Source organism: Barbus barbus (assembly GCF_936440315.1).
Source record: "Barbus barbus genome assembly, chromosome: 39".
NCBI classification, from domain to species: Eukaryota; Metazoa; Chordata; class Actinopteri; order Cypriniformes; family Cyprinidae; genus Barbus; species Barbus barbus.
The window spans coordinates 27,450,948-27,478,447 of NC_136717.1; the positions used below are offsets into that span (position 1 = coordinate 27,450,948).

The following is a 27,500-nucleotide window of genomic DNA, read 5'->3' on the forward strand; positions in this document are numbered from 1 at the left end:
GATTAGCCCCGCCCACCGATTCCACATCGCTGTCTGATTAGCCCCGTCCACCGATTCCACATCGCTGTCTGATTAGCCCCGTCCACCGATTCCACATCGCTGTCTGATTAGCCCCGTCCACCGATTCCACATCGCTGTCTGATTAGCCCCGCCCACAGCTTCCACATCGCTGTCTGATTAGCCCCGTCCACCGATTCCACATCGCTGTCTGATTAGCCCCGCCCACCGATTCCACATCGCTGTCTGATTAGCCCCGTCCACCGATTCCACATCGCTGTCTGATTAGCCCCGTCCACCGATTCCACATCGCTGTCTGATTAGCCCCGCCCATAGATTCCACAGCGCTGTCTGATTAGCCCCGCCCACAGATTCCACATCGCTGTCTAATTAGCCCTGCCCACAGATTCTACATCACTGTCTGATTAGCCCCGCCCATAGATTCCACATCGCTGTCTGATTAGCCCCGCCCACTGATTCCACAGCGCTGTCTGATTAGCCCCGCCCACAGATTCTACATCGCTGTCTAATTAGCCCTGCCCACAGATTCTACATCGCTGTCTAATTAGCCCTGCCCACAGATTCTACATCACTGTCTGATTAGCCCCGCCCACTGATTCTATATAGCTGATTAGCCCCGCCCACCGTTTTGCGCATGTAGTGTTTACGAAAGAGGCGAACGTGCAGATCTAGATGCTCTGAAGACAAGACACTGTGCGAAAACGGTGTTTACGTTGCCTTCCTTCTGATCCCAACGTTAGGAAAGAGTGGATGAACTTTATTTTTAATGAAGATCCAGACCGCGTCAGCAAGAACTCGTTCCTTTGTTCACTTAATTTTACCGTGGATTCGTTTACAAACAAGGCACAATACGATGCAGAATTTTCAAAAACATTGAAACTAAAAGACGATGCTGTGCGACTTTATTGGATCCGACAGTAATGTTGCAACACACAAGTGTGAGTGACTGATCTTTTACACAGCAGCGTCCATCTATGAGGAATGTAGGCTGTCAATCATATACAACTGTCAGCCAATCACAGCAGTGGGCGTTTACCTCTGAGTCTACAATCCTCCACGTCTATTCAAACAGAGCGTTCTGATGAGGGGGTTAAAAACAGGACACAAAATAGCCTATTACTTCTAAACTATATTTTATTAATCTAAAAATCTTGAAAACATATAAGGGGACCTCAGAACAGTTCAAAATAATAAAAAAGGCAGTTCATGACCCCTTTAACTTGAAGTATTCTAAAAGAATCAACAGTTCATTGAACTGAATCATTTGATTCATGAACTCAGATTAACTGAATCGATTCATTGAACCTTGAGCTTTTGATTCACATTCAACAGATTATTGAGTTTTGATGGGAAAAGTGATTCATTTGAATCTGAAAGTGAAAGTTCAGAACCTCGTTCTGTACATTGAATCAAAGTGAATAATTTATCTGATCACATTTTCTGGTATTCAAGTTATTGAATGTAATATTTTGTTTGGAGTTATTGTTTATGGTTTTGTTGTGTTACAAACAATTGACACAGCGTTGAAATTTTCCAAGTGTTTTATTTTATTCTTGTTTGGCGCACGGTGTATTATCATCACAGGTAAATAAAATAAATTAAACTAAAGTAGTAATGTGTAATATATTGAATTTATTGAATAATAGCTCTGATATGTGCCTGTACCTCTTTAATGTAGCTGATGAATCGTCCCCCGAAGCGCCAGGGTTTGTGTCGGTTGCACTGCAGCGAGCTGACGGTGATCTGTGGCGACTGCTGGACTGCCACCGCCACCACGTGAACCGCATCGTACATCAGTGCTGCGTCCGTCTGCACACACACACACACACACACACACACACACACACACACACACACACACACACACACACACACACACACACACACACACACACAATATCGGTGTGAGAGATCCTTCAGGCTCACAAACAGATAAGAGAATGACAATCCAAACACACACACATACAGTTATTCAGAGGAAGATGTTGCTCTGTGTGTGTGTGTGAGAGAGAGAGAGTGTGTGTGTGTGTGTGTGTGAGAGAGAGAGAGAGAGTGTGTGTGCTTTTTTATGCATTGTGTCCCCAGAAGGATAGTAAAACTTGACATTTTTGACATTGTGGGGAACGGCCAGCGGTCCCCACAAGGGGAAAAAATGATATTAAATAGTAAATTATGTTTATCTGAAAGTGTAAGAATGCAAACAGGATTTCTGTGAGGGGTGGGTTTAGGATTAGGTTTGGGATAGAAAATATAGTTTGGTCAGTATAAAAGTAATAGAAGTCTATGGAAAATCCCCACAATTCACAGAAACAAACGTCTGTGTGTATGTGTGTGTGTGTGTGTGTGTGTGTGTGTGTGTGTGTGACCCTAAACTGAGGAAAGTCCTGAGCATGTACAGACTCAGTCAACACAATCTCACCGTAGAGACCGGCAGACACAGACAGACCTGGCTACCAGAAGAAGACCGGCTGTGTCCCCACTGCACAGGAAATGAAGTGGAAACAGAACTGCACTTCCTGACATCCTGCCCTAAATATGCACTAATTAGGGACACTTTCTATCCCCATACCCCAGGTCCTGTCACGACCAAAGAGCCTCCAGCGGGACAGAACTACCAACACACTCACTATATGCCTAGAGGCACTTCTATAAAACATTATTATTATTTATTTATTTTTAATTTAATTTATTTATTTCATTATTATTTAATTATTTTTATTGTATAGTGTTATTAAAGCTTTGGCAATGTAAAGATTTCTTTCACCATGCCAATAAAGCTATTTGAATCTTGAATCTTGAGTGAGAGAGTGTGTGTGTGTGTGTGTGTGTGTTTGTGAGAGAGAGAGTGAGTGTGTGTGTACGTGAGAGAGAGTGTGTGTGTTTGTGAGAGAGAGAGTGTGTGTGTGTGTGTGTTTGCTCTGACAAACACTGAACATCTGATGATGATGATAATGAGCTCTTCATCACTACTGTGTTGAGTTATAGCGAATCTCTCTGTACACACGTTCTGTGAAACCAACTGAAATCGCCGTCAAAGGCCTCCTGCCGCACGCTAGAAACCACAAGGGCAACGGTTTCCGCGGCAACTCTGCCTCACTGGCGGCAACGGTTGTCAAGAGGATAGAGAGAGAGACAGCAGGATAGAGAGTGCGAGTGCAGTCTGTGTGTGTTTCTCTCTCTCTCAGTCCTATCAAATCTTATTTAATGGATAAACACACACACTGAGGCTAAACAGATGTGATATTATAACTGAAATATTATGCAGTATGCTGAAAAAATGGCACCTTTATATTAGTGCAGCTGAAAATAAAACAGCTTAAGCCGTCCTAAACTGGTTTGCTGGCCTGAGCTGGCTTTTGCTGGTCTCCAGGGTGTCCAGAAGAGGGCGATGTGTTGCAGTGATTTGCTGATTAATGTAGTGAAGAATTAAAAGGGCACCTGTGTGGAGCATGTGTGCACAAAGCTTATGGCCTGATCTGATCTCAGGAGCTAAAGAGGAGAGTTTTGGGATTAATTCACTGGAATTGCACTACTGAGATTGAGACCTAACTCCTTGCGAATTAGCTACGGATGAGAGCTGGCAATGAATCAAGAGACAGTGGCCAAACACTGATCTGAACTTCCAGATTCACAGCATCAGCTTCATGGCGGACGTGATGGGATGAACAAGTATTTCGCTGTTTATTTTCCTTTTATGTGGGTAGCTGTTTATTGTGCTCCTAAATGGTGTGTGGACAGTTTGAATTGCGTTTCTGGGAAAACAAATCATGAACTAGCCGAATCTTGAACTAAATGAATCTTAAATTTGCTGGATCATAAACTAGTTGAAAATGAAAAGAACTGAGCTGGATGGAACTTTAGCCTCTCTCCGTTAAACTGATAGAAAACTGAATCCTTGACCAGTGATGAATCAGTGCATGTCTGAACTGTTTGGATTGAATCATTGGATGCTTGAACTCTTAGAATTGAAATACTGTAGGTTTGAAATGTTTGAATTGAGTCACTGAGCTTTTGATTGTGTAAACTTGAATAACCGATGTGAACTTTGTGTAAAGCTGTAGATGCCATATGTCCTTGTCAAGTTGATTCAGTGAAAGGACTGATATGCCAGTTTCTCTTTCTTTCTCTCTCTCACTCACACACACACACACACACACACACACACAAGAGGAATGCAGGACTTTAGGCAACTAATTAAAGTTAAAAATTCAAAATGTAAATGAATATTCAAATCAGTTTAAACTCATTAAGATATCTGATAAGAAACGCCTCCACAGTGTTTCCCAAAGTTGCACCACGAGTTGCCAGATTGTGTTTTTTCACTCTGAGCCATACAGACGCCACATTCGTCTGAAGAACATCACCATGACAACAGCGGAACACTCCAGCATCAGCACCAGAACAGTACAGTACAGCCGCAAAACAAATGCAGCCAATGTCATCATTTAACCCCGGAAAGCCAAGCATAACATGACGTAAGAGTCCAAAAAATCAGAAGTTTGTGCGTTTTATGTTTTGTATCATATTTGATCATCAGGCTTTTATGGCTCATATAGTCTGATATAGTAGGAATATGGAGGAAAAAAACAGCTCAGTTTTATTTTATATGCAATTTGCTGCAGAAGCTGATATTTCTATGATGAAATTCTGCTGCTTGTGATGTAAATCAATGAGATCTTTATAACAGTTCAGCAGATACTGACATAAAATGATCTAAATATCAGTCATCGCTCTATATCTCCAATAATATGTCTTAGTAAGACGAGAAATGATCCAAACATATAATGCAAAGCTGATTGAGAGATGAAGAAATAAACGCTCCTCAGAAGATGTGAGATGTTTTGGAGGCTTGTGAAGATCATTCCTCCGCTGAGGAACAGAGAAAGTAAAGCTTCTGGAAACAAACGCTCCTCAAAAGATCCTGATGATCAGATTTGAGACGCACTGATTTTTCTAGAAAATGATTGATGGAGAATCAAGTAAAGCTGAGCTGCTTCAGTCCAGTAAGAGTTCATCTGGAGATATTACTGCAGTTATTCTGACCTTTACTTGATCACAATCAGTCAAGATTTGACAGAAAAAAACACACGTGAAGCTCGAGCTGAAGTTGGACATTTGTACAATTACACTAAAAGAGTTTTTACTGGATTAAAAAACTCTTAACTATTAATCAAGAACATTTTGATCATTTAGACACTTCAAATGTGAGCATCAAGTACGATATGAAGTGTGTGTGTTTGTGTGTGTTTTATGGCATCTGATGGTCTGCTATCATCAGCTATTTCATCTCTTTGTTTTCAAATGACAAGCAGCAAACCGCAGATGAACTCTGAGTGAACACACTGAGCTCGTACTGAAGGAGAAGTAATAGTTCTGCTGCTAATGAATTCCATTATCCATCCGTCTGATTACATCTGAAGAGCAGCTTTACTCATGCAAATGAGGCCAGACGAGAGAAAGTCATAAACATCCGTAACTCTAATGAAGCGCTTCATCAGCTCGCGTCTCCACCCTCACGTCGCTTATTTATTATTCAGCCCAGCCCTTTATCTTCTGATATTAATAATCGCTCAGATGATTTACAGCTGATTTCAGAGTGCATTTATCCGGGGAGGATAGTGGGAGATTCGTCGATATCCACACGTCTGTGGGCTTTTCCAGATATATATATATATTAGGCTTGTATATATTTCTCTGAATCACAGATTGATTTTATGTGAAACTGCTGACACACACACACACACACACACACACACACTTACAACAGAACACGCAACTCATTCAGTAAAAAAAGAAAAGAAAAGAAAAGAAAAGAAAAAGAAACAATGAATATCCACATCTAGACTCAGTTCAGATCGTTATGCGTGTAGATTTAGTCAAAGATGACATTGAACGTCTTTTCTACAATATTTAAAGTTTTGAGGCAAAAGTGGTTATGAGTTGTTTGGTGCAAAAAAATGTAATAGCTGCTTCTGAATATCACATAGTTTAGTGTCATTTACACAAATTTAGATTAGTTTTGTGGCATTTAAACAATATTTTACAAATTTATTTCAATAAATATTTGCATGCACTGTGTGTGTATGAAAGTGAAGTGAAAGTGAAGTGACATACTGCCAAGTATGGTGACCCATACTCGGAATTCGTGCTCTGCATTTAACCCATCCAACGTGCACACACACACACACACACACACACACACACACACACACACACAGCAGTGAACACACACACACCGTGAACACACACCCGGAGCAGTGGGCAGCCATTTATGCTGCAGCGCCCGGGGAGCAGTTGGGGGTTCAGTGCCTTGCTCAAGGGCACCTCAGTCGTGGTATTGAGGGTGGAGAGAGCGCTGGACATTCACTCCCCCCACCTACAATCCCTGCTAGCCTGAGACTCGAACCCACAACCTTTGGATTACGAGTCCAACTCTCTAACCATTAGGCCACGACTTCCCCTCAAATGTATGTGTGTGTGTGTGTATATATATATATATGCATACATACAGTACATAAAAATATTTATTGAAATATAAATCTAATATCATAGATTTATTGTAGATCTGTTTAATAATGATAATATTTTAATTTATTTATTTTTCAAATTTATTAATATATTTTTTAAATTTCATATTTTTTCTCTCTCTTTTAGTGTGTACTGCTTGAATTTATTGTAGGTGTGTTTAATAATGTTAATGCTTGTTTGTAATTTAAAAAGGTTTAATAAAAGTTTAAATAAATTTTAAAAAAATTTAATAATATACTAAATATATAAAAATAATGTATAATTCCATATATTTACTAACCTATTTATTTTTTTTAAATGTATTTTAAATTATTTTAATTGTGTAATAAAGGTTTAAAAATAACTTTTAACAATAATATTTATAATTAATATAATAATAGTTTAAAAATGATACCATAATTTAGAATTTCACATATTCTTTATATTTTGTTATATTGTTATGTTTCTTGTGAGTGTTTAATGAGGCCAGTTTGTAATTTGAAAATGTTTAGTAATGTTTAAAAAAAAAAAGTCGCTCAGTCTCTAGACGTTCATCTGTGTCTCTTTTGAAGCTGATCAGACTAGACAGATGTCAACATGAAGCGCTTGTGTGACATGAACATCATCAAACACCGTGACGCGACTGATTTCGATGCTCACAGTCATTTCATAGCTTCCTGTTTGCATGAATGCAAGAAAAGGTGTGATGCACACAATGCATTCTGGAACTCCCTTCTCCTTGAAAGATGCATGTGATGCTGTCTTAGAGTTCAGCCGAACGATGTGTCTCAGACCGCTGCTGTCTAGGATTCATAAAAGAGCTTCTGCCTCTTTAAACACTGTGTTTTTTCCTGAGCTGTGTGTCGAGCGTCTGTTTGTTCACGGCCTGTGAGTGATGAAGGCCACACACACACACACACACACACACACACACTGTCTGTCTGAGAGAGAAGAACAGAACAAAAGCCAAAAGAAAGCGCAAAGATGGATAAAGAGCTTTCAAACAGGAAGCGTCAGCCACAAATGGCCATATAATAGCAATATAAACACACTCACTCACACACACACACACACACACACACACACACACTCACTCACTCACTCACTCACACACACACACACACACACACACACACACACACACACACACACTAACTCACTCACTCACTCACACACACACACACACACACACACACACACACTCACTAACTCACTCACTCACTCACTCACACACCGTCATGAATCCGTCCAGCAGGCCTGAGTCTGGTTTGGGTGGAGCCTGCAGTCGCTCCATGGACCATTTCTCGATGACGGAGGACACCTGCGGACTCTCGGTGTTCAAAATGCGGAAACCGGTCATATTCACTCCGCTGAAGCGATACGGCTCCATATCCAGAGCAAACAGGTCCTGTGGACAAACACAATATCTATTATATTATTCTAATGTAAAACAGCTGTTTTCTATGTGAATATGTGTTAAAATGTAATGTATTCCTGTGATCTGCAGCTGTATTTTCAGCATCATTACTCCAGTCTTGTCACATGATCTTCAGAAATCATAATAATATACTGATTTACTGCTCAACAAACATTTCTGATTATTATTATTTGGGGTCAGTAAGAAATATACAGTTTTATTGATCTGTGATGCATTAAAGACATTTATAATGTTACAAAAAAATTATATTTCAAATAAATGCTGTTCTTTTGAACTTTCTATTCATCTGTGAATCCTAAAAATTAAAATGTCAGTTTCCGCAAAATATTAATGTTTTAACATTGATAATAATCAGAAATGTTTCTTGAGACAGAGACCGAAACGGATTCAGTACATTAACATGAATGAATGACGAAAACAGCCACACGACAACAACATCTCCTGAGAATCCGCCGCAGAAACCTTTCAGACTTTCAGGGGTTTTGTTAAATATCTAACCGTCCCTAAAACAAGACCCATTTACTTGAGAAGCAAAGCAGGTTTCTGTTTAAAACAACAATAAGCATACTGCCGCAGGCTGAGACATACAAATAAACAAACTTGTTTTCCTTTTTGAATTCCAACCCTGTTGGAAATGATTTTCTCTTATTTTAAGCATAAAAATCCACAAAACAAAGACGGAGTAAAGAAGATGTTTCTCAGTGAATCAAAGCGTCTCGGTTCAGATGAGCTTCATGATTCATGCCGGACGAATCCCACTCGAGACTCGATTTTACACTCCATCAGATTCTCATCAAGAGATTTAACGAGATTAACAAGAATCTAAACGAGAGCAATTTACTACAAAATGGAGCTTCGAGTCAGATTCCGTAATGGAAAATTCAGTATTCTCTTTTATGAGTAATGCTCTGTGTGTGTGTGTATGTGTGTGTGTGTCTTTGTGTGTGTGTTTGTGTGTGTGTGTGTGTGTGTGTGTGTGTGTGTGTGTGAGAGTGTGTGTGTGAGTGTGTGAGAGTGTGTGTCTGTGTGTGTGAGAAAGTGTGTGTGAGTGAGAGAGTGTGTGTGTGTGTGTGTGAGAGTGTGTGAGAGTGTGTGTTTGTGTGTGTGTGTGTGAGAGAGAGAGAGAGAGAGAGAGAGAGAGAGTGTGTGTGTGTGTGAGTGTGTGAGTGAGAGTGTGTGTGTGTGTGTGAGTGTGTGTGTGTGTGTGTGTCTAACCAGAGTTGTAAAGATGTAATGATAGTATTCCGTCACCATTCCCATCGAAAGAGCCTGTGGAAAAATAAAATAACACAATATGAATGGATCATATTTTACTAAACACACACTCGAATAAAAATAAATAAATAAAAATAAAACATTCTCCACAAAAACAAGCTTGCATTACTTTTTGAGTATTTTTTTCATACTCATTATTCCCAATAATGATTCTTTTAGATTAAAAATTCTATAAAGTACAACAAATATTACACACATTTACACAACACATATAAACCCAGTATATTTCAAGTGCAAAAGGTGCTAAAATAAAATAAAAAAATGTTATATATATATTTCATCAAGAATAACTAAACATTTAACAGATTAAGATATTTTCATGAGAATCGAGCACATTTCTCACAAAAAACCTGTTTTTAAAAGAGTTTGATAACACTTTATTTTAAGGTGTCCTTGTTCAGTTACATTTAGTTACTATTAATAACAATAAATTATGCATAATTACATGCAAGTAACACTAAGCCAAACCCTAATCCTAACCGTAACCACATAGTAAGTACAGTAATATTACTCAGCACTTAAATGTATAATTACACAAGTTTGTAATTCTCATTATTCCCAATAATGATTCTTTACTGATACTGCAATATAATGATTGATTATTAACTCTAAAATCACCATAAATGAAATGCGGTACTAAATGTGTCACGGTTTGGTTTCTGTTTAGTTCCTGTTTGTCCTTATTTGGTCGGTTTCCTGTCATTAGTTAATCATGGTTTATTCTAGTGTTAATCATCTTGTTTCCTCATTAGTGTGTGTTCTTTATAAGCCTTGAGTTCTGTTTCTGCTGTTTATCCGGTTGATAATTACGTTTACTCCATTAAAGAACCTGGTTATTCTGCATCCCTCGTCTTCCTGCCTTCCTTCATCAGCATCACGTAACAAAATGATTCTCTAAATAATGAACAATTTAAATAACATTTTTATTTTCTCACATTGAGTGGAAAATGTGCTTAATTGTCACAGAACTCCTATAATTGTCCGGAGCATCACACAATTCATAATCAATATTGCTGCATTTTGCCCCAAAAAATAAATAAATAAATAAAATGCACATCAGTAATTTTCTACCATGACAAGACTTTACAAGCTTTACAAGCATTTGGGTGGAAAATGTGCTTAATTGTCTTAATGGTTCTAAAAGAGAGGTTTATTTTTAATTTGAAGAACAATATAAAAAATATTTTAACTTTTAACCTAATGACCCAAACATGTTTCCTGACAGGTTTTGTGAGATTCACCCACACATAACGAGCACAGATAACGAGCTTTGCGTTTTTAATAAGTGAGAGACGCTTCATCAGCATCACTGTATCTTTAATCAGAGATCTTTAAGCCCTGCGGCCAAAACGCCTCGCTTAATTACTTTCCCATTCTGGTTTGAGGCTTTGTAATAATGTCACACTAATAGAATTTCTAACACTGAGGCTTAAGATGTGAAATATGATTGGAGAAGACGAACAATCATCGTTCATACAAATGATCCGGCCGGAAAGAATCAGTCACAACGAGAAAGAGACGAGAGGTTTCTGAGGTCACACATCAAACATCATCAAACCAGATCTCGTTAGTTTATTAGTCATTTCAGTGCAATTACTGGAGATCAGATGAAGACGTTCAAACCATTACAAACATTACAAGTTTATAAGAAGTCCAACTTTGGAAAAGTTCTGAAGATGTTTTCAAAAATGCACATCGCATCGTTTTGTTTTGTGAGAAGTGCTATTCTTGAACAATTCTTAAGATGTTCTCAAAAATGTTCTGAAGTAGATTATATTTTTCTTTCTTAAAAACAAAATTTAAGATTTCTCCAAGAAGTGCAATTCCTTAAAAACCTTACAACATTCTCAAAAATGTAAAAAAAAATTTTTTTAAAGTGCATCATATTTTTATTTCTCAAGACGAAAATGTAAGATTCCTCTAAGACAGGGCTGTCCAAACTCGGTCCTGGAGGGCCGTGTCCTGCAGAGTTTAGCTCCAGCTTGTCTCTAGCTTCTAGTGTGCCTAATAAGAGCTTGATTAGCTGCTTCAGGTGTGTTTAATTAGGGTGGGAGCTAAACTCTGCAGGACACCGGCCCTCCAGGACCGAGTTTGGACAGCCCTGCTCTAAGACGTTCATAAGAAGTGCAATGCTTTAACAAAAAAAAATCTTAAGATGTTCTCAAAAATATACATTGCATTTTTATTTAAGATAATGTTATTTCTCTAAGACGTTTGAAATAAGTGCGATTCTTGAACAATTCTTAAGATGTTCTCAAAAATGTTCTGAAGTACATCATTTTTTTTCTTAAAAAGAAAATTTGAGGTTTCTTCAGAAAGTTTGTAAGAAGTACAATTGTTGGGAAATTATTTTAGAAGTGCACTTTTAGAAAAATTCTTGAAGTATTAAGTACATCACATTTTTATTATTTAAGTTTTATTTCTTAAATTTCAGATTTCTTAAATAATTTTGGAAGAAGTGCAATTCTTGACAAATTCTTAACATGTTCTCAAAATGTTCTGAAGTACATTATATATTTATTCCTGAAGAAGACAATTTAAGATTTATCTAAGATGTACATAAAATCTTGAAAATTTAAGATGTTCTCAAAACTGTTCTTAAGTACCGTATTTTTATTTCTTAAGATGAAAATTTTAGATTCGTAAGAAGTGCAATTCTTGAACAATTCTTTAGATGTTCTCAAAAATGTATTTTTTGAAGAAGTGAAAAATTCTTACATTTTCAAAAATATTCTTAACATTTTTTTTTAAGACAATGGACTATTTTACCGATATCCTTGCTACGTTTCTGTCTGGGAACATTTCAGTTGCGTTGCTGTCTATGGAGGCTCAGAAAGCTCTTGGATTTCATCAAAAATATCTTAATTTGTGTTCCGAAGATGAACAAAGGTATTACGGGTTTGGAACGAAATGAGGTTGAGTAATTAATGACAGAGTGTTCATTGTGGGGTGAACTATCCCTTTAAGAATTTGTCTTTTTCGAGAATTCTGTCTCCAGGAGAAACAGCGGCGATATTAAAGAGATCTCGTGTGATTTTTCACACTTGGCTGTATTTCTGAGGAGCTCTCTGGAAGTCTTGAGGACAACCCAGGTTTTTGGGTTGTCAACACTTCCATAATATACTTAGTGCTCTATTTTCGCGCACTAATTTTGTGCTTAATATACTAAAAATGATTCTGTAGTACTTCTTAAGATAAAGTTGGTGTACTCAACTGTGCTATTTTGGGACACCATGAATATTTACATTTAGTAATTTAGCAGATGCTTTTATCCAAAGCGACTTACAAATGAGGATAATAGAAGCAATCAAAATCAACAAAAAGCAATGATATGCAAGTGCTGTAACAAGTCTCAGTTATAGCTTAATGTAGTACACACAGCAAGTTTTTTTTTTTTTAAAGAAAACATGCAGTTAGTAAATGAATGGAGTGCAAGTCTACCTTTTTTTTAAGAATAGAATTAGAATAGAGTGCTAGAGTTAGAGGGTCAGATAAAGATGGAAGAGATGTGTTTTTAGTTGATTCTTGAAGATGGTTCAGGACTCAGTTGCTGGGATTGAGTTGGGCAGGAGTTCATGTAAATTCCACAGTTCATTCCACAGTTCATGTAAAAGTCTGTGAAAGTGATTTTGGGATGAACAATAAAGCCACGTTCACTTGCAGAACGCAAGCTTCTAGAAGCACATAAGTCTGAAGTCATGAATTTAGGTAAAGGGGTGTAGAGCCAGTGCTGATATTTTTCCCAGACATGAAAATATCCAAATGATGTGTCATTAGTAAGCCTTTGAAACAATCAATGATCATTTTTTTTATTTGTGTGTGAAAAATTGTGTTTTATGGTCGGTCACAATTGTGATATGTACGTACTGAATTAACATCTGTGACCCTGCAGCACAAAAGCAGTCATGAGTAACACAGGTATATCTGTAGCAATAGCCAACAATACATCGTATGGGTTAAAATTATACATTTCTCTTTTATGACAAAAATCATTAGGATATCAAGATCATGTTCCATGAAGATATTTAGTAAATTTCCTACTGTAAATATATCAAAACTTCATTTTTGATTAGTAATATGCATTGCTAAGAACTTCATTTGAACAACTTTAAAGGAGATTTTCTCAATATTTAGATTTTTTTGCTCCCTCAGATTCCAGATTTTCAAATAGTTGTATCTCAGACAAATATTGTCCTATCATAACAAACCATACATCAATGGAAAGATTATTTATTCAGCTTTCAGATGATGTATAAATCTCAATTTCGAAAAATTGACCCTTATGACTGGTTTTGTGCTCCAGGGTCACATATTTCTGCAGTCATAAAAATGATTATATATCTTAGCCCAGCTATTTTAAACTGTTTGCTCACATTCTAGGGTTACTATTACGCTGCTTTAAAAAAAAAAAAAAAAAAAAAAAACCTTACTCAACACTGTTAGGAACACTGAGATAAAATACTAAAAATACAACCATCAACATATTTCAAAATTGTTATTTTTGGAAAATATGTCATAACATTTTTATATTAGTGCTACCAGTATTACAACATCAATATCGTAACTTAATATGAATTTTTAATTTAGTGCAATATTTTGTCATTGCAACATTTTAGTGCATTTTTTCACTAACAACTCCAACTGGATTTATATGTATTCCCACTATTGTGACCATCAAGATTTTTACTCATCATTGATGACACTCAACAAAATATAATATTTGTGAATGCATATATTAATACTAGACACCTTAAAGATAATGTGTACCAAAACTCTTTGTCATATCTTTAACACTTTACTAGCCTTTCGTTTTGGACCTTTGATGCAGTTATCATCTTCTCAAGATTCGGCACTGATCATGTGACACTGCACATATTTAATTCAGACCCTTTATTTTTTCCTTATTTGCAGGAAGTGCACCAAAACATCAGTCAATAAGGTTTTTAGAGCTTTATGAATGAAAACCTTTATATGGTCACTATTGTAAGCAGTGGGATTAAATGGGTTAAGTACAAAATTAGTGCACGAAAATAGAGCACTTTAAGTACATTATGAAAGTGTGCTTTGTTTAATCTCACCTGTTTGAGGATCCAAGCCGCCATCTCATGACTGCAGTCGAAGATGACGTGGAACTCCTTGGCTTTCTTCATCTCTTTGAGCAGCGGTTTGGCGTCCTTGGTGTCTGCGGCGAGCTGCCGGATCTTCAGGCGGATGTTGAATCTGGACGGAGCTTTAATGAGCTCCTGCAGGCGGATGAGACCTGCACAAACACACAGTACAGCTCTGAACAACACAACTTCAGCGCTTTGAAGAAACAAATGCATGTTTATATACAGTTTTTTTTCAGCTGCTTCCACACAAAATCTTTCTGAAAGCTGTCACTCAAACAGCAGAAACACACCAAATCTACAAAACCAGACACTAATTCTCAGCCTTTGACTCAATTTCATGAAACACTTTTTGCAAAACACAACACACAGTTCTCTATGCAACACACAGGAATTAATATTATGGCAAAGGTATTTGCGAATGTTTGCTTTTGAGATGTGTTTGTGATATTTTTAATGCAGTGCTTCATTTTGCAAGAGATGTGAGGTGTTTTGCATTTGATGGAATCAACGGGGAAATCGCGCGGCGGCGGGACGTGCTTTTACATCAATGAGAGGTGGTGTACAGATGTAACTGTGTTAAAGAAGATGTGCTGTTCAGATCTAGAAACGCTCTTCATTAACTGCAAGCCATTCTATTCGCCGCGGGAGTTCTGCTCGTTCATTCTCGTGAGTGTCTACATTCCACCGCAAGCGCACGTGAGCACAGCTCTACAGAAACTCACTGATCTGATCACAGAGAGTGAGCAACAACACCCGGACTCTGTTTTAATCATTCTCGGGGACTTTAATAAAGCAAATCTCTCCCGCGAACTGCCAAAATACAGACAGCACATCACATGTCCCACCAGAGACAGTAATATATTGGATCACTGTTACACAACAATAAAGTGAAAGGGACGTGACATATGGCCAAGTATGGTGACCCATACTCAGAATTCGTGCTCTGCATTTTAACCCATCCAACGTGCACACACACAGCAGTGAACACACACACTCCGTGAACACACACCCGGAGCAGTGGGCATTTATGCTGTGGCGCCCAGGGAGCAGTTGGGGGTTTGGTGCCTTGCTCAAGGGCACCTCAGTCGTGGTATTGAGGGTGGAGAGAGCGCTGGACATTCACTCCCCCCACCTACAATCCCTGCCGGCCCGAGACTCGAACCCGCAACCTTTGGATTACGAGTCCGACTCTAACCATTAGGCCACGACTTCCCCATAAAGGACGCATATCACTCGGTTCCACGAGCAGCTTTAGGACTCTCTGATCACTGTTTGGTTCATCTTATTCCCACCTACAGGCAGAAACTTAAATCTGCAAAGCCTGTATTAAGATCTGTTAAAAGATGGACTAATGAAACAGAGCGGGATTTACAAGCCTGTTTCTCTCTCACTGATTGGTCTGTTTTTGAAGCTGCGGCAAATGACCTGGACGAGCTCACAGAGACTGTAACATCTTATATCAGTTTCTGTGAGGACATGTGCATTCCTAACAGGACTCATCTAATCTACAACAATGACAAACCATGGTTCACTGCAAAACTCAGACAGCTCCGTCAGGCCAAAGAAGATACTCACAGAAAGGGGGATAAAGTCTTGTATAAACAGGCCAAATACACACTGGAAAAGGAGATCAGAGTGGCAAAGAGGAATTATTCTGACAAGCTAAGGAACAAATTCTCTTCCAGTGATCCTGCTTCAGTGTGGAAAGGTATGAAAGATATCACCAGTTACAAGACACCATCCCCCAGCACACTGGAGAATCAACAACTGGCAGACGATTTGAATGTCTTTTACTGTAGGTTTGAAAAAACAACCCACACCCTGAACATCTCTTCACACAACCATTCACACCTCCAGCAACCCCTCTCTCCCCCACACCTACAATTCAAATCAGTGAAGATGATGTGTGCCAGGTCTTCAGGAAGAACAAAAGAAGGAAAGCACCTGGCCCAGACGGTGTGTCACCAGCCTGCCTAAAAACCTGTGCTGATCAGCTGGCCCCCATCTTCACACAGATCTTCAACAGATCACTGGAGCTGTGTGAAGTCCCCTCATGCTTCAAACGCTCCACCATCATCGTCCCAAAGAAACCCAAAAGAAACCCAAAATTACTGGATTTAATGACTACAAACCTGTGGCTCTAATGTCTGTAGCCATGAAATCATTTGAAAGACTGGTTTGGCTTATCTGAAGGACATCACTGGACCCTCACTGGACCCCCTGCAGTTTGCCTACAGAGCAAGCAGGTCTGTGGATGATGCGGTCAACATGGGACTGCACTTCATCCTACAGCATCTGGACAGACCAGGGACTTATGTGAGGATCCTGTTTGTGGACTTCAGCTCCACTTTTAACACCATCATCACGGAAACCCTTCAAAATAAACTAACTCAGCTCTCCGTCCCCACCTCCGTCTGTCAGTGGATCAACAGCTTCCTGACAGACAGACAGCACCACCATCTCCCAGGACCTGAAGTAGGACAATCACATTGACTCTATTGTGAAAAAGGCCCAGCAGAGGTTGTACTTTCTTCGCCAGCTGAGGAAGTTCAACCTGCCACATTCTACTCTACCATCATTGAATCCATCCTCTGCACCTCAATAACTGTCTGGTTCAGCTCAGCTACCAAATCTGACCTCAGAAGACTACGGAGGGTAGTCCGGACTGCTGAGCGAATCATTGGTACAACCCTCCCCACTCTCCAAGAACTGTACTTATCCAGAGTGAGCAAAAGGGCTGGTAAAATCACTCTGGACCCCTCACATCCAGCACACTCCCTCTTTGAACTGTTACCGTCTGGTCGACGCTACAGAGCTCTGAGCACCAGAACGACCAGACACAGGAACAGTTTCTTCCCTCAGGCAATCCATCTCATGAACACTTGACAATAAAACACGGAACACACAACTCTATTATTTATTCACCACACTTGCTTACTTTTTTATTTATCTATTTTTTTCATTTCAAATTTGCACATATCAGACCTGTACACACACAACTGTCTATATTATATATATATTGTGTTTCTGCTGTTTTGTACATTGCCTATTTGGATATTTGTATATTATTCTTTTATTATCTGTGTCCTGTCCTGTTTCTGTCTCTCTGTTGCACTGTGGAGCTTCTGTCACTAAAACAAATTCCTCGTATGTGTAAACATACTTGGCCAATAAAGCTCATTCTGATTCTGATTCTGATTTTTGTGTGCAATTCTTAGATTTGTGTGTAAAGTTTTGAAAAAAAAAAAAAGAGGCAAAGTTTTGAAAATTAGTGTAAAAACCTGTAGTGGGTTAGTTCACCCACAAATGAAAATGATCCCATGATTTACTCACCCTCAAGCCATCCTAGGTGTATATGACTTTTTTTCTTTCAGATGAATGCAATCAGAGTAACATATAAACACGTCCTGGCTCTTCCAAGCTTTATAATGGCAGTGAATGGGTGTTGAGATTTTGAAGTAAAATAAAGTGCATCCATCCATCATAAAAAGTGCTCCGGGGGCTTAATCAATGCGTTTGTCTAAGAAAAATATCCATATTTAGATCTCCAGCGGAGCATAAGATGTAGTCATCCACATATTTTAATATAACTCCAACTGTATTCGTCTGAAAGAAGAAAGTCATATACAGTGGAGGCCAAAATGATAAAAACACTAGTATTTTCAGCAGTTAAAAACTGGTTTTAAATCAGTTATTTGTATCTTTTGCTGTTGTGTGTCAGAAGGAAATATCAGTTTACATTTAAAAATATTCATTTCGTCATTAATGGTAATAATCTCCACACAGAGATCTGATCTAATCATCATCAGTCTGTCTGGAATGACATGAAGAAACAGAACAAACTGAGACTAAATCCAGAAGAACTGTGTCTCCAAGACGCTTCAAGAAACCTACCAGCAATATTTACATATATTTAATATTATACATTTCTTAACCTATTCCAAGCAGACTGAGACATAGTAAAACAGCTCCAGCTCACATCTCACTCTCAATGAACCGAATATTTTGTATAATGCACCTTTTATTATTTATTTTCATGATAATTCAGCACATTTAAACAACCAATTCTCATTGTTTTAATAATTTCTATAATTGTATTTATAATTATGTATATATAATATTTATATAATTTCATGAATAAATTTTTTGTTCATATTTATTGTGTAATATAATTATTGACTATTTATGGAATTAAATTAATATTAATACATATGAATAAAATTTAATTTAAATAATGTCATTATTTTCTCACATGACTGTAATGAGAATTTGAGTGGAAAATGCATAGTTATCATAAAAATATAATATACTGTATAACTACTGACTTTATATAATTGAATTAATACTAATAAATATAAATAAAATATTTTATGTAAGATATCTGTGATATATAATTATTGAATATTTCTACAATTAATTGAATATTATTTTTATATATATATATAATATGTATGTGTGTGTGTGTGTGTGTGTGTGTGTTTAATTAATTAAAATGTAATATATATTTTTTTTAAATCACAGTAATATTTGTTCTGCCTTTAACTTTTACAATAAGATCGTTGTATTTTTTTTTTTTTTTACTGTAATACTGTAAAACCTTTATCGTTTTATTACAGTAACAAGAATCTAATGAGAAATATGATTGAGAAATTCAAACAAACTTAATGTAAAACATCTGGACAAATTACAGCAATGATAAATTGAGTTTAAATCTCCTGAAAATAATGTTGTCCTAAAATCCTAAAGTCGACAACGTCCAATTTCTTTCAGTTTTGAAGTGAAATGTGATCTGGAAATAAGATTTCATGGGATTTACATGTGAATATTTCATCCTGTGTGATTGTGTTCACAATCTTTCAGACATAAACGGTCCTGAATCTCTCTCACACACACACACACACTTCACATGTCGCTCCGTTGGGACTCGCTGCAGCAGAGCATCCTGGGATACTCAGGGGGAGGGGCTGCAGCGCTTCATCTGACCTTAACAACTCGTAACTAATGGTCGCCTGGCAACCGCATCCTCTGTTACTCTAGGTGAGATTGAGGACATTAGGAAAAGATGCAGTAAATCAACAAAACATCTCACACTCTCTCTCTCTCTCTCTCTCTCTCTCACACTCACACACACACACACTCTCTCACTCACACACACACACAGAAACAGTGACTCCTTTTCTCAGAAATAAGGGTAAATGTCACAAAACTCATCAAAAATGTGTGCAATTAATATTTCAAATCAGCTTTTATTTTTGTACTTTTTAATTTTACATGTAATTTTAGTTACATTTTTAGTAATTTTGTTACATGCTTTAGTCATGTTTATTAACCTAAAATGTTCAAAAATATTTCTGTTTAGGTTTAATTAATTTTTTTATTTCAGATTTAGTTCACTTAGTATTTATTTATTTATTTGCAATTAGTAATTGTCAGTGCTTTTAATATTGTGTTCAGTTTTCATGTTCATTTTAGTTTCATTTTTAATAATTTTGCTATGTGCATCTGCCATTTTTACTAGTTTTTATTTAATATTTCTATTGAGGTTTAATTCATTAATTTTTATTTCAGTTTAAGATTTTATTTATTTACAATTAGTAATTGCATTTCTTAATATATTGTTATTGTTTTTATTATTTAAATAATGTTTTTTCATTTTTTTATATTGTAGTTTAATTTTGTTATATTGCTACATACTTTTGGCTTTTTTATTATATATATGTGTGTGTGTGTGTGTGTGTGTGTGTAAAGATAGATAGATAGATATAGATATATTTAGATTTTTGTTAATTAAGCCATTTTAGTGCTTGTTTAAGTTTAGTAATTTAAGTGCTTTTGTCATTTATTTATTTTATTTTAGTCTTGATTCCATTTTGGTATTTATTTATTCATTTCCAATTTCAACTTCAGCTTTTTTAATTCTAATGCTCATTTACAGTCCAAATGTCCTGTTAAATTTACAGTAAAATAGTGACCTTTAACTGCGTAAATTAATACATTTTTCCTTGCAATAACCTTAAATCCGACACTAATTTAAAGTAAATTTGCATATAATGCATGCAGTGTTTATACTACTAATGAGCCGACGGTGGGAGCCGCCGCTGAACACCTAATTAAAACAAACGATTCCAGCTCCTGCTTTGATTCAATTTGTGTGATTACAGGCAAAACGCCCAGAGAAGGTAATAAAATCACTTCTATTAATTAGAAAAGACTAATGAGGAGAACGCTGCGGTGAGATTCGTTTGGTGAGATCTGACTGCATTCGTGATGTGTTCCTGTGCTACTAGTCAGTCTAATGATTTATGAATTATGATGATGTTCTATATGCATTAAACACCCAGATGACCTGATAGGTTGTTGACAAATGGAGCTGTCCGTGAACAGTTTTCTTTTTATTTATTTAACACAACGATTTTAGGTTAAAATTTACATATGCATAAGGGAACGTGTTTATTTTAAGTCCTAACTTTTTTTTTTTTTTTTGTCCTCACTAGTTCATTTTAAAAGGTCTTACAAATATTTACACTTTTTATTTACGCATTTACATTCTTGATCATTTACAAATGTTTATTTACAAATAGTTACATTTTATTTACGTTTTTGTTTTTATTTATAACCATATTTAATGTTTGTTTTGTTTACAAACATTTACATTCTTGATTATTTATTTACAAATATTTACTTTCATAATTACAAATATGTGCATCTTGATTTTTATTTACATTTATTTACATTTGAAATTTATTTACATTTAAAATTTTAATTTATACAGATTTATTGACGACTTGATGTTTATTGACAAATTTCCTTTTTATTTACAAATATTTAAATTTTGTATTTTTATTTACAAATGTATACAGCTTGATTTTTATTTATAAATTTACATTTTTTTTTTTTACAAATTTTAGATTTTTTTTTAATAAACATTCATTATTTTTTAAATTTACAAATATGTACATCTTATAAATATTTACATTTTTGTTTTTATATTCAAACATTTGCATTCTTAATTTTTATAGTCATTTTATTTTTTTATTTTTTTGGTCTTGCATTGCAACAAATTCATTTAGAAAAATACAAGTAATCAATTTCGACTCAAATTTGACTAAAAATGATAATAAAAATAAATATATATTTCTGAGATGATAACTGTATGGTGTAATGATGTGATAAAGAATATTAGCACTGTTTAAAGTGTTTATCTCTGCATTCTGTGTTCTCTTTCACATACTATTATTAAGTGCAGCATGCAGTGTGCACACTAGTGTTCTCTGTAGTGTGCTCGTGGTCTGTGTTTGTGATTGGCTGAGCACTCACCGGTGCTGTCGTCATACACCACCGTCACAGTCCTCCACCGGAAGAAGTGCACGAGGTCCAGAATGGCCCGGCTGAGCGAGGAGAAGTCCGGATACAGACTGATGTAATACGAGTCTCTGTTATCAGAAACCTGGTGCTTCCAGCGCGTCTGGATGTGAGGCACGCCCAGAGCGTTCGAGATCGACTGCACCGCATTGGCTGACGAGCTGTGGGAGGGGCCAAAGATCGCGGCCACGCCCAGGGACAGCTGCTCGCAGGCTGGTGATTGGACGGCAGAAAACACACAGGGCCAATAAAACAGAGATATAAGTTCAACAGAAATAGTAATAATCAATATTATTTTTACGTTCTTCCCAAATATTTAATTCTTGATTACATTCTTAATTTGCATTTATATATAGTTTTTCAAATATTTACATTTTGTTTTTATTTGCAAATATTTACATTCCTGAGAACGCATATCATTTTTAGGTCTTGTAGCTTTATTTGTTTGTATTTTACTGTGATTGAATGCGTTTTACCGCAATAGTAATTTTGTAACTACTGTGCGTTTAGTTTTTTTGTCTGTTTCTCACACAAAGCAATCTTACAGTAAGACTTCAGAACACACTTTTGAGGTGATTTTTTTGTGCGTTTAGTATAAATCTACGTTGTGTTTGGCTTTGGATCAACATGATGATATAATTTATTCCATCATACTCTCTGAATAATTGCACGCTTCTCCTCCCTTTGCATGTGATTTTTGGTAAAAACAGCTTTTCCACGCCGTCGAGGTCACTAATGCACACATTGAAATCATCTCAGTCTGTGTTAAACGGGACGCTCTGACAGCAGAAGCACCTCACATGCTATTTCTCTAAATTGAGCCCAATTTCACTTTCCATTCCAGCGTAACCGTCACGTCTGAAAGCAGCCCGAGAAAAAAGGGTCATTAAAATTACAAATGAGGCTTTGGGCTTGAAGTGACAAAGCGCAGGAAAATAGGGCAGGTTGGGAAGCAGAAAAGAGAGGATTTTCAGGAGAAAACACGAACATTTAAACTCGTTCGAGTTGAGAAGAAAACACTGTGTGCTTGCAGTCCTTCCACTCACCTAAATATTGACTTTTTGATTTAAAGAATTTAATTTTAATATTTTTATTTTATATTTATAAATATGTACATTTTTATTTTAATTTACAATTGATTAAATTGTTGGTTTTTATTTACAAACAATTACATTTTGTGATGTGTTTTTGTTTACAAATATTTATATTCTTGATTTATATTTATAAATATGTACAGTTTTATATTAATTTTCGAGTTATTAAATGTATCTACAAATATTTACATTTATATTTATAAAATATTTACATTCTTGATTATTATTTACAAATATTTACATTTTGCTATTATTTACAAATATTTACTTTTGTTTGTTTGAAAAATATTTACATTTCTTCATTTGAATTTATAAATGTTTACATTTTGCTATTATTTACATATATTTGCTTTTTTATTTACAAATATTTGCATTCTTGATTTATAAATATGTACATTTTTATTTTAATTTACGAAAAAGTGTTGGTTTGTATTTACAAATATTTATTTTCTTGATTATCATTTAAAAATACTTCTTTTGTTTTAAATTACAAATATTTACATTTTTGTTTGTGATTTACAAAGGTTTACATTCTTCATTTTATTTACATATTTACTTTATTTACAGAATATTTACAATCTTGATATTTACAAATATTTACTGTTTTGTTTATGATTTCAAAGTACTTTCATTTTTCATTTACAAATATTTAATTTTTAGTTTTAATTTTCCTCAGTATTTACAAATTTAAAAAAATTCATTTGAATTTATAAATGTTTACATTTTGCTATTATTTACAAAAAAATTTTTTTTTTTTTTTTTTTTTTTTTTTTTTACAAATATTTACAATTTGGGGGTTTAATTTAGAAGTTTGTGCCGCCTGGGTTTGTATTTACAAATATTTTCATTCTTAAGTATTTGATTCTTCATTCTTTGTGTGTTTTCTCACCCTTCCTGGAGGCTTCGAAGCTGTCGAAGACGTTGATTCTCTGGATGTCGTAGGTGAGCGTGGTGTTGGGCAGAAGCGTTCGGTTTCTGTTGATGGTGTTCAGCGCGAATTTAAAGGCCAGTTCCTCCGGTCCGGACGGGCCGCTCTCTATCGACTCAAAAATCCCACCTTCAGACAGACAGACACCGACATCAGTCTTGTTTTCAAAATCTCTTGCAAAATGAAGCACTGCATTCAAAATATCACAAACACATCTCAAAAGCAAACATTTGCAAACACCTTTGCCATAATATTACTTCCTGTTAGATTTGTGTGTTGCAGAGAAAACTGTGTGTCAAAAAGTCAAAGGCTGAGAATTAGTGTCTTGTTTTGTAGATTTGGTAAATAATAATAAAGATTTTGTGTATAAGCAGTTGAAAAAAACTGCAGTTTAGTTCACGTTTATACTTAACCCTAACCCTACTTAACTAAAACTGAAATAAATTTTAATTTAAACGCTATAGAATAAAAAAAAAAAAAGACAAAAACATGGCAAAATTACTAAAACTTTAACTAAAATTAAAATGGAAAATCTAAAGAAATTGATTCAAAATATGAATAAATACTCATTTTAATATAGTTTTATTTTACATTCACTTAGGCCTATGTAAGGTGTCATGAGTCTGGTCTATGAACTTGCGTTAACTCACCACCAGAGGTCACTCGCTCACCACATGCACTCTTGCACTACACTAACTGTTGCACGCCACCTCAGACTACAATTCCCATCATTCATTGCACTGACGACACACAGCTCATTGCACTGATCACACACCCGACATAAACCATGGACTTCCTCTTCCTCTCTGCCGAGTATTGTATTGCCCTAGTGTTAGCTGCCTTACCGAGCCATTCTGTGTTTTCTAAGTCTAAGTTTAGTTTGTTTAGTTTATAGTCTCGTTTCCTGTTTCCTGTCCTTGTATCGTGGATTTACCCTTTGCCTTGCTGTTTGGACTCTGTTTGCACCTCTCTTGGACTACTGCTCGTATACCTGGATTATCTCTCTGCCTTGCCCTGTTGAATATTGTTCACCGATCGTCGACTCTCACTAGCCCTAGGATTGCTCTGTCTTGCCCATACCATACCTGTTTGCCGTTGTTTGACCCTGCCTGTTTTTTGACTGTTTATTAATAAAAGCTTGCACTTGGATCCGCACGTCTCACGTCTCGTTCGCCCCGTTACATAAGGTTTGCAATTTTTTTAAAATACATTTTTTCTAAAATGTCTAAATACATTTTAAAAGCCTGATATATGTGACTTCATTATTTTACAGCAACACACCCGGTAAACAAATATAAATATATAAATGTAAAAATAAAAATATACATTTAATAAATTAAAAAATAAAATATTGTCCTACTTTATTAAAGGAAAATCATGTGGAATCAGTTTCATGCAAAATGCCGCACAGTCTAATATGTCTTTGGTCATTAATTTTTGGAATTTTATGAAACACATGTAAATATATTTCAAAAGCCTGATTATCATTATTTTACAGCAATACGCAAACAAAGAGAGAAGAAAATCAAAATAAACTTAAAAATAAATGAATTGTAAAAATAAAATTCTTTATTTTTTTTATTTTTTTTTTAGAGAATCGTGTGGTAATATTAATCTTTAAAATTAAAGCCTAATATTATTATTAATTAAAGCCTAATATTATCTTTTTTTATTTAGATATTTATTAATTTTTTTTTATTAAATTTTTATTTTTAAATATTTACATTTTTATTTACAAATAAAATTAATTCTTTTTTTTATTTGCTTCAGATAAAAGCAACTGCTAATGCAAAATAAATCAATAAACAAATGAAATAAACTGAATATAATGCATCCCATTCTCAGCTTCTGCATTAACTGGAAGCGAGTGAAGATGAGTGCGACACAGAGCCGTGATCATTATACGCTGCTGCTGCTGGATTTGAGGTGTTAATGTGTGAACGCGAGACAACAAACAGATCCGAGTGAAAGTGCTAACGACCTGTTACAGACACACACAGCAATCAGAGTCTGAGAAAACACTTAACATCACAGTCACTGCTCTGTCTGTGTGTGTGTGTGTGTGTGTGTGTGTGTGTGTGTGTGTGTGGGAGAGAGAGAGAGAGAGTGTGTATGTGTGAGTGAATGTGTGTGTGTGTGTGAGAGAGAGAGAGAGAGAGAGAGAGTGTGTATGTGTGAGTGTGTGTGTGTGTGTGTGAGAGAGAGAGAGTGTGTATGTGTGAGAGAGTGTGAGTGTGTTTGTGTGTGAGTGTGAGAGAGAGAGAGAGAGAGAGAGTGTGTGTGTGTGTGTGTGTGTGTGTGTGTTTGTTGAGCAGTAAATCAGTATATTATTATGATTTCTGAAGATCATGTGACACTGAAAACTGGAGTAATGATGCTGAAAATACAGCTGCAGATCACAGAAATACATTACAGTTTAACACATATTCACTGAGAAAACAGCTGTTTTAGATTAGAATAATATATATTTTTTTGCATTTTTGCATTACTTTATTGCATTTTTAATTAAATAAATGCTGCTTTGGTGAGCAGAAGAGACTTCTCTAAACTTTAGAGCTCAGGAGGATAAACTCACTGCAGAAACACTATCTACTGTACAGACAGACTTTCAGGAATTTTCCAGCTGAATTTAATCTCTCTCTCTCTCTCTCTCTGTGTAATTATGATAAAGCTGTTATCCTACTTCAGTCTTTGTGCTGCTAAAAACAGTCTCGTCGTGCCGTGAGCCTGGAGATTTTATCCTCCTGCAAAGGTAAAATGTCAAGTCTTTGCTCGGAGGAAGCGCTTTTATTCGGCACAAAGCAGCAGCTCTCAGATCAGTTTTCAGAGGATATTACAGTCGAGTTTCATCTGCACTTACTCCTCAGATCAGCCGAACACTGACACACAATCAAACTCCAGAAAGAGCTGAGAGCATCTTTCATCTCAAGACTGTCGAGGAGAAACAGAGATGTTTGTCATGCTTTTATTTCAATCTCATGCATTTATCTCATTGGATATTGCTTGTTCCAATGCTAGTCACATTTTAACAATACTCACACTTTTGAACTGAATAAATATCGTTTTCACAATGAAGAGATTTATGCTGATTCTATGCATGATTTTAATAATTGCATTTTAAAAACATGATTATTAAAATAGATGCAAATAGTAATAATAAAACATGGCATAATTTTTGGAGTGCTGAAATCTGAACTGTTTTTTTTTATGTATGACTGACAAATACTCACCACATTAAAGCTGCAGTCTGTAACTTTTTTTGGTTAAAAATGATCCGAAATCAATATTTGTTATTCCAAGACATAGGCTAGAATCTGTGATTACTAAGTGTTTGATTCACACCGGTGCGGTGACTGACAGCTACAGCTACACATTCACCTCAAAACATTAGATTCATCCTCGCTGAAGCCGTGCCGACTCACAACCCACGCAAACTAGATAATTCAGCACCTGGCTGCAATACCAGGTTTTCAACAGAGATGGCGACAAAGAGGCAAAACTTACGGACTGCAGCTTTAAGTTATTTTTTATATGCAATTCAAATACATAAGTCTTAACGTAATATTCTAAATATTGTGGAAAATATTTAGTGGATTTTTTTGTAAATATATATGTAAATAATTAGTTTGTAATTTTTTTAAATTATATACACAATTCAAATATATAAATCTTAACATAACATTCCGTAAATGTTTAGTGATTTTTGGCAAATATTTAATGTAAATAATTAGTTTTAATTGTATATATTAGTTCGAATTGTACATATA

The 27,500-nt window shown here is 35.8% G+C and overlaps 1 protein-coding gene across 1 annotated transcript in view; it reads right to left on the reverse strand.

Moving 5' to 3' along the window:
• Positions 1–27,500, reverse strand: part of LOC306858629 (glutamate receptor ionotropic, kainate 2-like) — a gene marked incomplete at both ends in the record, with an annotated part of 63,373 nt that overhangs the window by 18,704 nt on the left and 17,169 nt on the right. Inside the window, 6 exons of the mRNA XM_079399246.1 lie at positions 1,684–1,827; positions 7,760–7,933; positions 9,179–9,232; positions 14,317–14,498; positions 21,667–21,924; positions 23,695–23,862. Coding sequence (XP_079255372.1) covers positions 1,684–1,827; positions 7,760–7,933; positions 9,179–9,232; positions 14,317–14,498; positions 21,667–21,924; positions 23,695–23,862 — 980 coding nt within the window. The remainder of the gene's footprint in view (positions 1–1,683; positions 1,828–7,759; positions 7,934–9,178; positions 9,233–14,316; positions 14,499–21,666; positions 21,925–23,694; positions 23,863–27,500) is intronic.